Consider the following 15,770-nt stretch of genomic DNA (forward strand, 5'->3'; position numbering starts at 1 on the left):
ATTTCATAATTTGGGGTAAGAGATAGTTTTTCCGATTCCCACGTGTGAATTTTAAATTGCAAATCGTCTTACGGAGATATTCACAGATACTTTCTGTTTACCGGTCTTGATAAGGATAAAATTCTCCTTAAATCGGAAAGAGTGCAGATAAAAACTTTGAAAGACATTTACAGTTGTCCCGTGTTGGTTCTTTGCCCCTCATTTAGTCGTGGTGAGCGTATTCGGCGTTAAGGTTGATTCGCGATCAAGATAACGTGTGGGTTTTTTTTATGCCTGGAACCGACGTGGTCAGACGGGTGAATTACTTGCTTTTTCCTGTTTCGATGCTGTCCCTTTAAAGCTTTTGTTAGCACTCCTAATAGTTATCTAATGCACTATTTCAGCACTTTTTCTGCAGCTGTTTTTCGTTCAAAATTTTCTGTAGATCAATGTCGTCCAAACATTGATCAATTCCATATGGCTGTTTTCAATTAAGGAGTGGATTGATGGACATCACCACCAATAAGTCATCTGACAATCTCGAATACCCAGAGAACAGAGAGCTCGAAAAATCCACCTTCCTTCGTTTGCAGTGTAGACTACGGTGCTGACTAATTTGTCATAAATTTCTGAAAGCAATCCCAAACCCACGCAAAAAGGCATAAACTCCACAAAAGAAGCTATAATGGTTTGGTTTGGTTTGGTTTGTAAGAGATGATGTATTAATCCATCCATTCCCAGATTAATCATCAGTTGGGTTGGCAAGCAAGATAATGCTCGATCCCAGCATCAGATTTGCAGCGGAAGAGGAAGTATGGAAACTGAAAATAGGTTGTGACCACGTTCTTCTGGTGAAAAACAACACATATACACCATGCCTGGCTTTATTCCCAAAACTTGTCTTCAATAAACTTCTAGAGCGATTCGTCCCCTCCTCCATCAAATACGTATTCTATTATAAATTTAGTAGGTGTTGGTTTACCAGAATATCTCGTGCAAAATCTATCTATAAGTTCCATCAACTCCCGATTGATTTGTTTTTGAACAAATTCGTTGCAAGACGACAACTGACTGCAATCTATTTTATCATTTTCGTTTTTTGTCATTGCTTCAGGAACAAAGAAATTGAAATAAGAGCAGAAAAATACATGAAAAAATCTGAAAAAATTCTACCAATAAATAATTTATGTCACAAATTCTGAAACGGCCATTTTATTTCCTGTACATTTCCACAAAAAGTTTACATTAGTACTAAATAATGATAATAATAATCTCAAAATATTTGCTTTCTTTGTGTGTAAGGTTGAGGGAAATACTTAATTGACATCACCATTCAACGGGTAACGATCAACAGGTACGCTCAGAATATTAACTTGTTGTTCTGAAACTTTGCATTTCCAGGGAATATATCATTCAGGCATGGTTAAACTATACGTATGATATTCCCGTATATTGACCAAATTATCCGTCAAAAACGCAATGTTTATTAAATTTTGCCAATAAACGTTGGCTATTTTTTTGCCAATTACCTTTGCTTTGCTCTCAGCCAATGGACAAATTTTTATGTTCGGTAATTCCAACCAGCGTGTTGTGGTTTTCAACAAGGGAAATTACTATTATGCTTGGGTGTCTAGTTCTGTTACTCCACTCTATACATTAGCGGCAAACCTAGTGTTAAATTTTAATTTAATAGTCTGTTCTTCTGGCAAAACAAAAAACGTTACTTTATTAACCGAGGTTTCCCCTGTTATCCAACAAGTTAATAAAGTTACGTTTTTATTGTGCTAGAAGATCAGACTATTAAATCACAATATGCCTGGCAGCAACAGAAACATTATACTAGTGTTAAATGTTGGAAAGCGTTACTGCCTTTACCAATTTTGTTTAGTACGCTAGTGACACTTTTTTTAATACAAAAATTTTCAAATCGAACCATGATTGAAACATTGGACCGGAAAGGCGGCGAAGTCATTTCAGCATAAAACCAATCGAGCCAGGTGTTCTTGTTCATTGTAGTCAAATGATTGTTGCGTGTTTCAACCTGAAAAGTTGTACGGGAATTTCTCACATATTATTACGTAGCTGGTTTAAACCTGAATTTTAAAGAAGGTTGTTGGTTCGTTTTACTAAATATATTCCGGATAATTATTTTTGGAACTGGTATGGTCACGTGCGCCTCATGACACGCGATTATTAGTTGATAGTTTCAGTTACTTTATTCCTTTTTTGTATGAGTAAACGATAACCAAACACATGAGGCATTGCCATATGGTGAGCGAAAATATCGGTAAAAATTTACTCCACTTGAACCCATGAAAATATTTCATAAAAATCTACGTTAGGTGAAGAATTATAAATTACGTTTTGTTGAATCAGTTGCAAAATAAAGTGGTTATTTTCCAGGAATGTCATGTGATTTCTCCAGGCCCCCAGTGATATTACGTGGTTATTACTGCACAGATGGTGGTTCACCGGATTGTCGTTCTGCAGCAATTTGCGAACCCAAACTTCGATTCGATCAACTAGAACCTCACTACTGTTGTTTGTGTCTGGAGAGAAGGAGCTTTTGCTCAGGTAAAACCAAAATTTGTGAATAATCTGGAACAAATTGTCGCTTATACATTGCTTTCGGTTACAAAAATACCTGAATTGACTTAAACATGTTTCAAAGAGTTGCACAAAAGGTTTCATTTCCTTTTGTAAGTGTTAATGTTGTTAACCGTTAAAACATTTCCATTGCGAATGCTAACAAGCACTTAATTCAAATTCTTCTGGCCAAAAACTATAATAGTACATATATTTTATTCGGTATATACCATATCGTTATACTTAAAAAGCTCAAAACGAATCAACGGTACATTAACGTCAACAACAATCCTAACAGAAGTTTTTGTTGAAATAATTTGAAATACCACAGTTGTAATTGGTAATTTATTATTATTTTGCTTGTTCATAAAGTGTATCAAAATTGATCTGTTCAACTTTAATCTTCTTTTTATGCAGATGCAATTCCCCGTGGTCACGACATTCCGGAACAATAATGCTTTGATTGAGTTTAAAGCTTTTCGCGTTGCTTAGCAACAATGCTTGCCAATAAACAACAGTGGCATGGTTTGTTTGAATTTGCTTCAGTCATTTGCACAGAGGCCAGCATTAACTCAACGCAACCTTTCGCATTCAATATCAGATTGAAATTATAGTTGTTCAGTCGGACTTTGGAATGAGTCCAATGTCCGAAGGTAATTCAACCTCCACTGCATATGTGTTGATTCACTTTAAATTCCGCTGCATCCGTTTGAGACTTCCGCTAGGTTTGTTCATTATACCGACCTCAGAATTTCCGCACGTCGATCGAATATTGCACTGATGTGGTCATAAGATGTTAAGTTTAAATATTAAGGTTTTGTCACAAACGTCACAAATTAATAAGATTCTCTGCCGCATCATCAGTGATGACATCATGGATCGATCTACAGTACTTTTCCAATCGAGGGAAAAGGTTACACCGTATCGAAAACATCAAATATTTACTGCACAATATTCTGTTTGCAGTCAGTTATACAAACAACCAATATTACTTCAATGCATCATAAATACATTGTTTCAAAGAGCGCAAATCAACCGTGTTATGAAATGTTTCTGTGGGGTTGTGGATCGTTTTAAACTTGGGCGGTTTGAAAAGCAGTGCTTTGGGTTCTCGGTTGCCTGGACAACGTTGAGCTGACTTTGTGAACCAAATTCTTGCGCAATTTATCCAAAGCGGTGGAGTATATGAGAGGGTTGATGGTGCTGTTAATGGGAAGCAGAATAACTGCCGACACGACGTAAGCCACAGAAGGCAAAGTGAAACCGCTGAAATGGAGGAAAGTCATCAGGGAAAGTGGAATCCAGCTACAGAAGTCGGTGAGAATGAGGAATATGATTTTGTTCTGCATATCTGTAACACAACAGGAAGATACATAGATGTGACAAAATGGGTGGCGGTTATTTCGGCTAGAATTTAAGTCATATTCACGTCATACAAATACATCTAATGATATACAACTGCAAGGTTCCACAGATAAAAGGATAACTGAAAGGTCGGCTATGCAGTGCTTAAACGTAGTTTGTTCCTACTAGCATAGAAATCTTATTCACGCAACACGCGAATAAATTCGTGAATCAATTTCATGTTATGTTAAACTTGAATATACGTAGAGCATGGAGGCGAGGCCGTTAAATACCTGAGGTTGCATATTTACTTTGGTATTTAAAAACTACAGCGTGTGATGTAAGGGTTTTGTAGAAGAGATGACTTGAGTTACATTTCAGAACCAGTCAGTGAGGGTCTGTATATTAGTGGATGAAAGTCGACGAAGAAAGTTTTAATCAAACCTTTGTTTTTCTTTGAAACTCGTGCATTCTGACCATGGTTGACGATCCGCCCACTTGTTGTCGTCTTTCTGTAGATGAGAAAGTACGAGAAGGCAACGTACAAGAATGCGACGAAGTTAAAAGATATAATAGACATCGTATAACTCCACGCCTCATCCGACGAAGTGACGAACAATCTACTTATGCATACACTGTTGCTGCTGTAGTATCTGAAATAAAAAGAAATTTTTCCAATTGTTCTGGTTGATATTTCGGGACATTCCAAGTGCAAGTTGCCGAAATACAAAGAAATTGAACTGATGGATAGAAGATAAATTGAATAAAAAAAATATTTTGTTTCGTTAAATAATTCACTGTGTGATTTCATTAAATCGGGTATTACGTGGTTGAAGCAGTTAGGCAGAGTCCATAACACAAGCTTTGCACTGGAGGATTCTGCTGGCTCGCGAGCCTACGCTATCGATAAAGGAACAACGTTTACGACTGCGCAAATCGTGTGTGTGTAAACCCAACCTCGGACTAGTCGTACCCAAAATATCCTTTCGGCTTATCCAGTATATGGTGTCCACTTTGGATAAGCACACGGTAAAGATCCGACCATGACGTCGCAAGGTTTGTTTGTTTCCAGGAGGAAGTGACGTCGATGTGGTTTACGTCGGGATAAAACTCCATCACTCGCTTCACAAATGTTTTCATGTCTGTGTGGAAACAAAAGTTAGCGTTTGTAAATTCCATCGAATACAAATTTGAAAACACACAACAATGTGTTACGGAGCAGTGGGAGAAACTTGTTTGATGCTTTTGTAAAGAACTATACTTCTAACTTACATTGTATGGCTAAACAATGGAAAGAATGATTTCATTCATTGCCATAAAGTTTCGCCACTTTTACGTAAACGCTTTGCCATTAAATTCATTATCAATTTGGGTCAAATCCACTTGCAAAACTACAACTTTGGTCAGAATATTTTACCGGAAAAGTCGACTGTGACGTCACGAAAGACCATATTTTTTTCGATCCAAGCTTTGGTTTGGAATTTTTCTTCAAACTCGACCGTGAGTGGCAGCAACGCGATGAAGAACGAGACGAACCAAGCCATGAAGACTGACAACATCACAATGCGCGTGCTGGGGTTTGAAGATGACTGGAAAGGCTAAACATTCACTCAAGTAAGCAGTTTGTATGAAGATGTTGCTGTTGTTTCTTGATTGTTATTGAGGTTTTGTCTACAATGCGTGTTTTTAAATTAATTCTAAGTTATATAAAATAGTTTTACTCTGTTTTTTTCGGCAACTTATACTCTTTAGGTGGGTTGCATATCACAAACATTTGTAAAAGTAAAACTATAATAGTTATTAAAAACAAACCTTTAGCAACATTAAACACAAATTTCTGTCGTTATTCTGTCGTCACGCGAAGTTTTCAGTCTAAGTTTACAACTGAATCGTTGCACACATATTTTTCACCTTAAAGACGGCGTAGAGACGAAACGTAGTCAGCAGAACCATGGTTAGCACTGAGGTTTCGCTCGACAGCGCCACCATCACACCAAGGGCAACACATGTGCCACTGGACCGCCACGAGAGGTCGCTGCTGCAGTACTCTCCCGAGTAATGAAACCCCATAGATCCAAGTATGATGAGGTAAACTTCCATGAGAAAATCTGAGGCACTGATGTTGAACACTAGAATGTGATTGGCGCGCGACGATGCGTGACTACCACGTGACTGCGTTGCCGGTTTTATTTCTTTTAACATCACCATCTGCAAAAAATTTCTGTTTGTTTAATTTTTTCGAATTATACCCAATAATTTGTAGGATGTATGATCAAATGTATTAAAATGAACTTATGCATTAAAGTAAGCACTTCGCACCAGAAGAAATCCATTTAATGTCACCAGATTACATATAAGATGGGTGGTTGAAAAACAGTGGTGTAGTGCAAATATTTAAGCATTTGCTTGGGGACACAGACAATATTCTATGTCGTGTTCTGTGACGTGTTTCTACAGCCGTAAGGCGAACACTTAGTTTTCTGAGTAAGCAGACTAAAGTTGAAACCACAGTCAGACTTTACCAGATAAAACCCTAATACTTTCCATGTTGCCTAAAGTTGCTGCGAGTCCCATGATCCACACAGCTCCACGTAACAAAGGGTTCGCGATTAATTCGTATCTCGATGAAAACGACATTGCACTTGATGACGTCACCAAGGGACATTCGTCACTCCAGTCACTGCAATCTCCGACGCCATTGAATTTCTACACAGTAGTTTGAATCTTGTTACTAAGAACAATCCACCACAATGAAGATTTATGTTTGAAAAAAGAGCTGCAAATGTTCCGGTTTTCGCTTCGAAAAATGGCAACTAGGGAACGCCCCTCGGAAAAATTAGAAACAATGCTCATTGATAAAAATATCACCTCATACCAGTTTTTTCGGAACAAACAGAGGTTTTCCACTTTCGCAATAAAACCTTCCGTCGTCTGAGCACCCCAGTTCATCCTCCGACGAATCACAGTTTATCTGACCGTCGCAAATTTGATGCTTGCCGATTGAAAGCTGACAGAAAAGAAAACAGAAAATTATTAATAATTTGTGATGGAAATCAATTTCAAAGTTTTTAGACAGGTTATTTAAACTTGACTGTGAAAGTTTCCACGTGTGTCCACGCAGAAGAAGTGTTATTGGAATAAGGTTAAATGTTGAAAAAAAGCGTAATTGAAAAAAGTCGGAGGAAAAAGTGGCTGATCCAGCTAGGCTGCAATGCCTGGCTGCCAAGCCTGTGAACCTAATGATCGCGATACGATAGCTATAATTGCCAAGAAGGACCTGCGCAGTGGGGTGATTCAGTCAATCATGCCAATGCATGAAATATTACTGCGTAATTAAAAATAAATTACTATTTTAAAACAAACATATTTTGAAACATATTTGTGTTGCACCGTATTGGTTTGTTCAAGTTCCTGCTTCCATGCATCACACAGTGCACTTCAACGCTAGTATGCAATTTAGGAACCTTCGGATTTAACTAATTACTCACCGCAGCGCCACCAAGCGACTGGCAATGCATACGACCTGGGCACAATTCTCTATTTTCGTCACTTCCGTCCATGCAGTCGACGAAACCATCGCACACTTTCAGTTGATCGATGCTGACGTAGCCGTCCATTGTGTTGCAAGCGAACTTCGACGTGCAGATTGTCGGGTCTTCATCGTGGTAAACGTAAACGTCGTTGAAGTAAGCGTGGTTGCATTCAATGAGTCCGTTGCATAGCTTAGGTCTAACGTGATCTGGGAAAAAGAAGGTTTGATAAGAAACGTGTCGAAAGTTGAATCCCTCAGAAATTACAACATGTCTGTCCTGAGAAAACACTACTTGGTAGTTTCCAAGCAAATATTGTGGCATGATTTCCAGTATAAATTCATTCGAGCAAATAGAGAAACATGATTATAAAATGTTATAAATTCACATTATTGCTGTCCCATTTGTATCAAGTACACCAGAATGGTTTATTAACAGCTACAGTGCAGCTAATGTAACATGGTCACTTACAGTCGCTGCATTCAAACAGTGGAACCCGATGTTGATCCCTGCATCCAGTTTTAATTTCGGGTTTGGACGAATTTCTTGTAAATTTCTCACAAACTTCCGTGCACTCGTCCTCGGCCGGTGAATTGTAATCTCTCCGACTTCCAGGTGAAGTTACGCATTCGCTTCTTCCATCGCAGAAAATGGCTGTTTTCTGTTCGCAACTTTCGGATGCCAAATGACTGCATCTAGTCAACAAATTTATTTTACTGCACAGAAACTTGAAAATAATCTTTCATTTACGCGTATAATTTCAAATATTACTAAAATGACTTATTTTCAACGCTTCTATTTTTTTAAGAACTGATGATGAGAAATATGTTTTATTTTATATTGAACCAAAGTCAAAATAAAAGCATGAGGTTGCTAATGTCAGTGGTTGTACACAAGCACCATCGAACAAAAAATAGTTGAAAATATATGTTTTTGCGTAACTGATTCAGATATTTGTACACACAAAACAGTCATGCAAAACATAAATTTTAAATCATTTTCTTGTACCTACCTTGTAACTTGTACCCAGTTTTAACAATGATGTTTTAAATTTCAATTTACCGGCATAGTTTTCCTGGCACCGTCTGATTTCCACAAGGAGCTGTTCCACTGCATAGATCCGACCTGAAGCACAACATGCATTTATATTATGTAGTTTACAACTCTTGCTATGGCTTACATTTCGTCCGATCCATCGTCGCAATCCATATTTCCGTCGCAGACTTGACGAGTGTCAACACACATTCCACTTCCACAATCAAACTTACCTCCGTTGCATCTGGATGCGCTTTGTTGGGATATGACGCTGAATGGAAGCGTTTGTGTCAACTAAGGTTAAATATATGAAATGAGCTCGTCATCGTTTGCAGTGGATTGTGACAACATACAGAACCACGTCAACATACAGTTGAGGACTTTGGTTATTGCTTGGATGTTGGTGGTGTTGTACACAGACCATGTTAAAAAACTATATTGGACTGGAGCTTGTTCCAAACGGGTAGAAACCGATGTTACATATCGCGTTGCAACCAATGCATGCTAAATTTTTCATCACAAGCCAAACCAGAGTGGTTACAAATGTCGAAGTCTTGCAACACAACATTATTTACACCAGGGGTTCTAAGACCTTTTAGGGCCACGACACACGGTTTAAGAAACCCCGGTCTACCCCATGGCCCAGTTTGATTATTATTAACTGCCTATAGTAATCATTCAAAATGCTTTGGATTTGTTGAGATATGAGAGATCTTACTGTGGTTGTAACTTCGCACAGAGATCAGGAAGTTGACCTTCACACAAGCATTCGTCACTCATGTCGTAACAATCTATGACGTCATCACATACGCTGGTTTTGGGAATGATGAGGTCATTATCTAGGCAGTGGAAGCACAGGGAGTGATTGAACTGGGCCCACATCGATGATCGAATGTCGCTGTGGAAAAAATAGAGATGTGTTGTTTTGTTACAATTTGGAGAAATATAATTTGGTATTATTTGTGTGCGGCCACTTTTTTGGTGCCACGAAAACATAAGTTTTTAAATTCTTTCCACTTTTGTTCGCCTAAAAGGAAGTTAAATAGCGTTCACTTTAAATAGAAACAAAATTATTTTAGATATTTAGTTTAAAGTATTGATGGCAGCCCCCACAAAAAACAACAACATTTGAAGCAAATTACTTCGGATTGTCAGTGAGAAGTCCTTCGTTGTCAAGGAAACAAAGGTCACTCCCGTCATCGCAGTCTTTTACTCCGTCCCACAGAAACATCTGAGGCAAGTTGCAATCTCTGCCTTTCCGCGTGCATTTGAACCCGTGCCCGTTCTGCCATCGGAGGTGGGACGAGCAATCGTTGCAGGTATCGTCATCACAGATGGTGGATCGATGGAGGCAGGTGGACTCGGGACAACGGTAATGTGTCGGGCATTCCATGTCGCACGGGACGCCAGGGTTACACGGGTGGACGAGGGAATCGCACAACTGACGTTTGGTTTTGTTGCAGTTCATGTTGGGGTCATCCGGGTTCAAATGGTTGTGACACGTGTTTGAATCGTCGAAACATTCGCAAGTTCTCACGAGGCTGAAAGACAAATAAGAAGAAGCGTAATTATGTTTGTAAAATTAATAAATAGGGTTCACAATTTGGAAAATGGTAATTGGTGAGCATATAATTCATACAACAGGAAGGGCCTTCAGTTTGCACTCAATGAATAAAGTTGACAAACAAACAGCATTTTGATATAGGGTTAACCACTAGTGTCGCTGCAAAACCTGCTATTTAAAGATCATACGCATTAAATTAGAATGAGAAAATTACAATGTGGATTGCATGGCAACCATGTAACCCCTAAATACACATTCACCCCTAAATTCAAGACAATAAGAGACACTTAAATTCACATCCACCTTGGGTTTGACGCATATGACGTAGCATGACGACACAAATCTGGGGTTTTCCCGTCACAAGAACATTCATCACTTAAGTCAGGGCAATCGATGACGTCATCGCACACGCTTTTGTTTGAGATTGTCGTTTCGTTGTCGTGGCAACGGAAGCAAGCGGAATTGTTGAATTCAGCGAATATCGATTGTCTGACGTCGCTTTGAACAAAGAGATGTTTCACTTGTATGGCTTAATTTACAACAGAAACTTGTTGATTGTTTGTAAGTATTCGTCTAAACAAATGATTTAAATACAGAATACCCTCCTGGTACATTAGCAATCCTGTCTGGGCGTTGGAATGCTTTTGATTCAACAATTTATTAAACTTTAACCATTTAGAATTATATCTTGCAGCAATGTAAAAGTAATGGTAACCGGTAACTCCATTCACATTTAGATAAGGTTAGGTAACAAAAATGAAATTTCTATGTACCTGGGATTTCCCATTAAAACCGTGTCGTTTTTCTGGTTTACGTAACACAAGTCTATTGCGTCATCACAGTCCGCAATCCCGTCCAATAACAAGATTTGTAGCAGAACACAAGATCCCCCGTTCCTCGCGCACTTGAAACCGTGTCCGTTGTTCCATCTCTGTGATGACGAACAATCGTTGCACACGTCACCGTCACACAAGATTGACCTTGGTAGACACGTCATATCCGGACACCGGAGGTGGGAGGGGCAGAGCATGTGGCAGGGAAAGTCTTGGTTGCATGAGTTCGACAGGTGGCAAGCTGGAGGTGAAGTTTGAGCGCACGTGGTTTTGTTTAGAGTTAAGATATTGTTACAAATTCCGTTCGAATCAAAGCAGTCGCATTTCTTTATCATTCTGCGAAGTAAAAACGTGTAGATGAGCAAAGTGGAGCCAATAATATGATTTCTGTGAGCTGCAGGCCAAGAAGAGTCGCACCAAACTGCACTCATGAGACCTTATAGGGCGAAACAGTGGCCATCTGTATGCAGCTCACAGGAAAACATGTTTAGTTGTGGATGAATTGTAACCGAGCCATGCATAAATTTGCCGGTGATAAATATAACATTACAAGTAAAATATTAATTTGTTGTAGACGACATCATTAATTTAATATTGACCACATCTCTGTCATTAATTTTTGACCACATCTCTGTCAAAACATTTTCTAATATGTTCCTGTATTTAAATGTAATGTGACAGTCGCTATGTTTCAAAAAAACCTGTTTTCAATGTTACGCTTGCTTTGACGCAAACTATGCGACCCTCAGTGGAAACTCAGAATCCACTTACGTCGGGTGTTCTTCATATTTGCTGACATAACCACATATTCCGTGTGCTTCCTTCTCACATTGGCACTCGTCCCTCAGGTTGGGGCAGTCAACCTTCCCATCACACACGTTTAAACTCGATACGATCGTGTGTTGTTCGTCTCGACACGCGAAACATATGGTGGAGTTAAAGAAGGACCCGGTTCGGTTTCTGACGTCTCTGTACATAAATTGTTTTTGTGTTTGCAAAACATTAGTCAGTGAACTTTACAGTTATATCGTCCCAAGTCAACCAGTGGGCCCAAAACGTTTTACATAACGGAAAAGCCAAATGCAAAAAATGCGAAGTACATTACAGAATCAAGACCAAGTTAAACCATAAACACCATAATCACTAATACGTAACTTTTACACCCACTTATATATTTCATTGCAAACACATTAAACTTACCTTGGGTCACCATTCAGATTACTCCCACTTTGAACATAGCATATATCCGCACCATCGTCACAGTCAGAAATTCCATCAAACAGAACGTTTTGTGGCAGATTGCATAACCTCCCATTTCTCAAACACTTAAACCCGTGTCCATTGTCAAACCTTCTTGAAGACGGACAATCGTTGCAGAATTCTCCATCACATAATAAAGCTCTTTGGCGACAACTTCCGTCCGGACAGCGATAAAAATCTGGACACCAACCGTCGCACAGTGTTTTACCGATGCATTGGGTGCGGCCTCGACAAAACTCAACACGACGAATCGCACAAGTTTCAATCCAACCCAGCGAACGGGGCAGCGAGCAACTGAAATGCAACGCAGGTTTTTCATTGCCCTGGCAATTATTCTGATATAAAAACACAGACACACTTTCGCGGTACTTTAAATGAATACACTAACCAGTACATGTGGTTATTTACGGCGCTCACGCCTTGCAAAGGCAATACATTGACATTCTGTATTTCTACCAAACCATGCCGGCAATTGTTTATGGCAAAGTCTTATAGTAATTGGAGGATACAGGACTGCACAAAAAAAACTAAAACAGTTTTCTGCATTGCTATTAGTGCGTGCGCTGGCTTAAATCAACCTACAGTATAGTTAAACGTACATTAAATATTCCGAAGTAATGTTGGTTTCTTGTGACACAATTCCTGGTTTTCTTTCATCACTTTTGTCAGGACAATCCGCGAAGTTGGAACAAAACCGATTTTGTAAAATTACTGTTCCGTCGTCGCAGATAAAATTCGGTTTCCACTCTGTGGGGGTAAATAATGTAATCAACACTATTTTGTAAGAGTCATACAACCATCTGATCAAGCGCAAATACAATATGCGGCATTTAAGAACGTGTTGGAAAACGCATGCAGTTTATAATACATGACGTCTCCACACAATTTTGTAATACAGCATCGCAGTATCACAGTGCTTTGTTCGTAAAAGCAGATGAAATCGACTAATAAAGGATCTCGCCACGACTGAAGTTCTGCTATAACCTTTGGTTACAAAGAGTAAATCTGTGGTTTGGTTGTTTTTTTACAGTTGGTCACCAGACAATTTCCAAACCAGTTAGTTGCTGGTACATGTATCAGATAAAAAAGTTTAACCAATTAAAAATCACATACCTGAAGTACTGGAGTGTTGAAAGCTGAGTAAAACGAGCAGGATTAACACAAGAAGGGAGACCATGTCAGTTTAAATGAAATAGTCACGGAATATCTTAACATAAGATGACGTAATAATGGTAAATTTATTTAAATAACCAAACACACACAGATTACCCCAGCTCATTTACGTCTTTATAAAAAGCAAACTACTCGCTCCTCCTATTCATATTGTCAACACGTTGCACTAAGCATTAATATACACCCCACTAATACATGTGGTAATGAATGGGATGAATTTACGCACTTCATCAGGAATTTGACAACGCAAATTTTGCGGGAACAGCGAAGTTGTGACAACCTTTCACTCTCAGGAAGGGAAGTCTGCGTCAGTTAAGTTACCGCGCGAGCGACGCGTGCAATAAAATACCCTCGTTAATAGTTGGACGGGCAACCGCTTTTGGCCGAAATATCTTGTCTGGGGTTTGTGTTTAGAAACGATTACAGAAGGGGCAACAACACGTCAACAAGAAAATGTGCTGCATGGAAAACATTTTCTTATAATTATGTTCTACGACTTTCCTGTTTTTGCAACAAGTTTAAAGTTTAGAGTTTGATTTTTTCAGATATGGAATCCTGTTACGGTTGATGTCAGAGTTGGTTATTGCGTGGCTAAACTATGCCCTGTACCTCCGGTCTTCCTTTTCGAGCAATAATATAACTTTTTTTAGCATCCAAACACTCATTTAACTCATTTAGAGGTCGTGGGTGACGTCAGAAGTAAATCCAGGTGTAATTATAAACACAGCGACGCTGGTTAATATGATGTCACATGGCCATTGTTATTTACATCCGACTTAATCAGGATGACACAGGAATGGACTCGTTTGCATCATCATCAAATAGTCGTATGACAATCTCGAGTTTAGAAACGATTACAGAAGGGTTGAACAGATCCTTGTCCCAAACCCAGACTGCCAAACAAAGTTTGTAATTTTATAAAGTGACCAGCCCACAAGGTGATGCCAGAGAGCCAATTTTTCCGATATCTACAACTAACTTGTTCTGATGTTTTTGATTTGCTGATGAAAGTAAATATAATTCATATAACTTGAATATATTGTGAAGATTTTGTCTCCTTAAACTTTAGTATAAGAACTTACCTTGCTTTTACAAGTTTATGTGGACGTTTCCCAATCCAGCCATATTGGATTCAAGAAACCCATAAATTATTCGACTTCCTCAGAAACATTGGGATTTCTACGTCAATAAGCTCAGTGCGTTTTGCAGAAGTTTTCAAACCTCAACCTCATCTTTTCAAGATGTTTGAAAATGGTTATGCTTACGCAGTCATGCGAGAAGTTATTTTCGAAAAAATCGCGAGGATGTTCGGTTGCAGTCACTTGTGTGCATATTCATTCGCGTGGTTGTGTTTTGATCAAACCACAAATGATTTGATTTGTGATATCGCGTGGTTATTACTACATGGGTAGGAGTGGATCATTGTATCGTACCAGAGCATTGTGCGAAACAAATGTCCCTTTCTTCTTACGCGAGCTGCAATATTACTGCTTCTGTCTGCACAGAAACAGTATTTGCGTAAACTGAACAACGGTGTTTTCAAATCCCACCATTATTTGTGTCGAACGTTTTTGAAATCATCAAGTTTGATTTGTTTTAAAAACGAGGAACAATCAACATACGCTACGTCACTATAAGTGTTTGTTTTTGTATGAGTTAACTCCGTTGTTACGAGGTTAATGTGTTTAATACTTTGCCACGCCTGTATGTCTCCAAGTTTACAAACCTTAGCTGTCACACATTCCATATAACTCAATTACAAGCCAGGTGTTATGCCATACGCCAGTAAATAGACTGTACATTGCCGGCGAGCGACGCTACCTAATATGTTGTTGCACAACCATTGTGATTTACAGGATAACAGCCGCATGATTGAACGCTTCACCGGTTTGTTACGCCTTCTTCACTCAACCGGATTGAAAGAAGAGTTATCATGGGTTTTCCATTTCTGTCGCTTAACTGGAAAACGTGGTTCCGGTAGAAAGGTTAGGACGGCTAGATCCTAACAGCTTCATTAAAAACTATTCACAAAAATTGTTATCAAGCTTAAAAAAAGTTTATTTACAGAATCAGCGAACAGCAAACTGGGTATATTTGAACTACACTAGTTGTAGTACATGCAAAAATATGCGCTGCATGACGATAAAACGATAAACGATGGTAAAATACGATAAAAGACACCTTCATTTCAAAAAATTTGAAAATCTTTATAACGTATATAACTATTTAATGCTTAAAATGAAACAAAATTATGTCACTAATATCAACGCAAAATATGCAATCAGATTTAAATGCCATTGCTTCTGTTTGTAAACACATCAGATACAAATTAAAAGGCGAACTAAGCTACTCACACAAAAGTACCAACAAGCAAAATTGTCATCCAAGCAACGCAATGTTAAAAAACAATTCTGGTTGGGCCAATATATGTTTCTGCAGGAATTTTGCAAATAAACTGAGTGAACA

At 38.7% G+C, this 15,770-nt stretch overlaps 1 protein-coding gene across 1 annotated transcript; it reads right to left on the minus strand.

Moving 5' to 3' along the window:
- Positions 1-3,638: 3,638 nt before the first annotated feature.
- Positions 3,639-13,308, minus strand: LOC145895957 (uncharacterized). The gene is made up of 19 exons (XM_082984726.1): positions 13,245-13,308; positions 12,731-12,878; positions 12,072-12,425; positions 11,643-11,840; positions 10,812-11,207; positions 10,342-10,536; positions 9,617-10,015; positions 9,193-9,372; positions 8,620-8,745; positions 8,502-8,564; positions 7,911-8,134; positions 7,398-7,648; positions 6,785-6,916; positions 6,442-6,615; positions 5,821-6,117; positions 5,327-5,507; positions 4,883-5,051; positions 4,354-4,562; positions 3,639-3,916 (listed from the first exon to the last, which is right to left on the minus strand). The coding sequence occupies exons 1-19, from the start codon at positions 13,306-13,308 to the stop codon at positions 3,639-3,641; spliced, it is 4,038 nt and encodes a 1,345-aa protein (XP_082840852.1).
- Between the last annotated feature and the right edge of the window lie 2,462 nt (positions 13,309-15,770).

Source organism: Ascidia mentula, chromosome 3, assembly GCF_947561715.1.
Source record: "Ascidia mentula chromosome 3, kaAscMent1.1, whole genome shotgun sequence".
Classification (NCBI taxonomy): domain Eukaryota; kingdom Metazoa; phylum Chordata; class Ascidiacea; order Phlebobranchia; family Ascidiidae; genus Ascidia; species Ascidia mentula.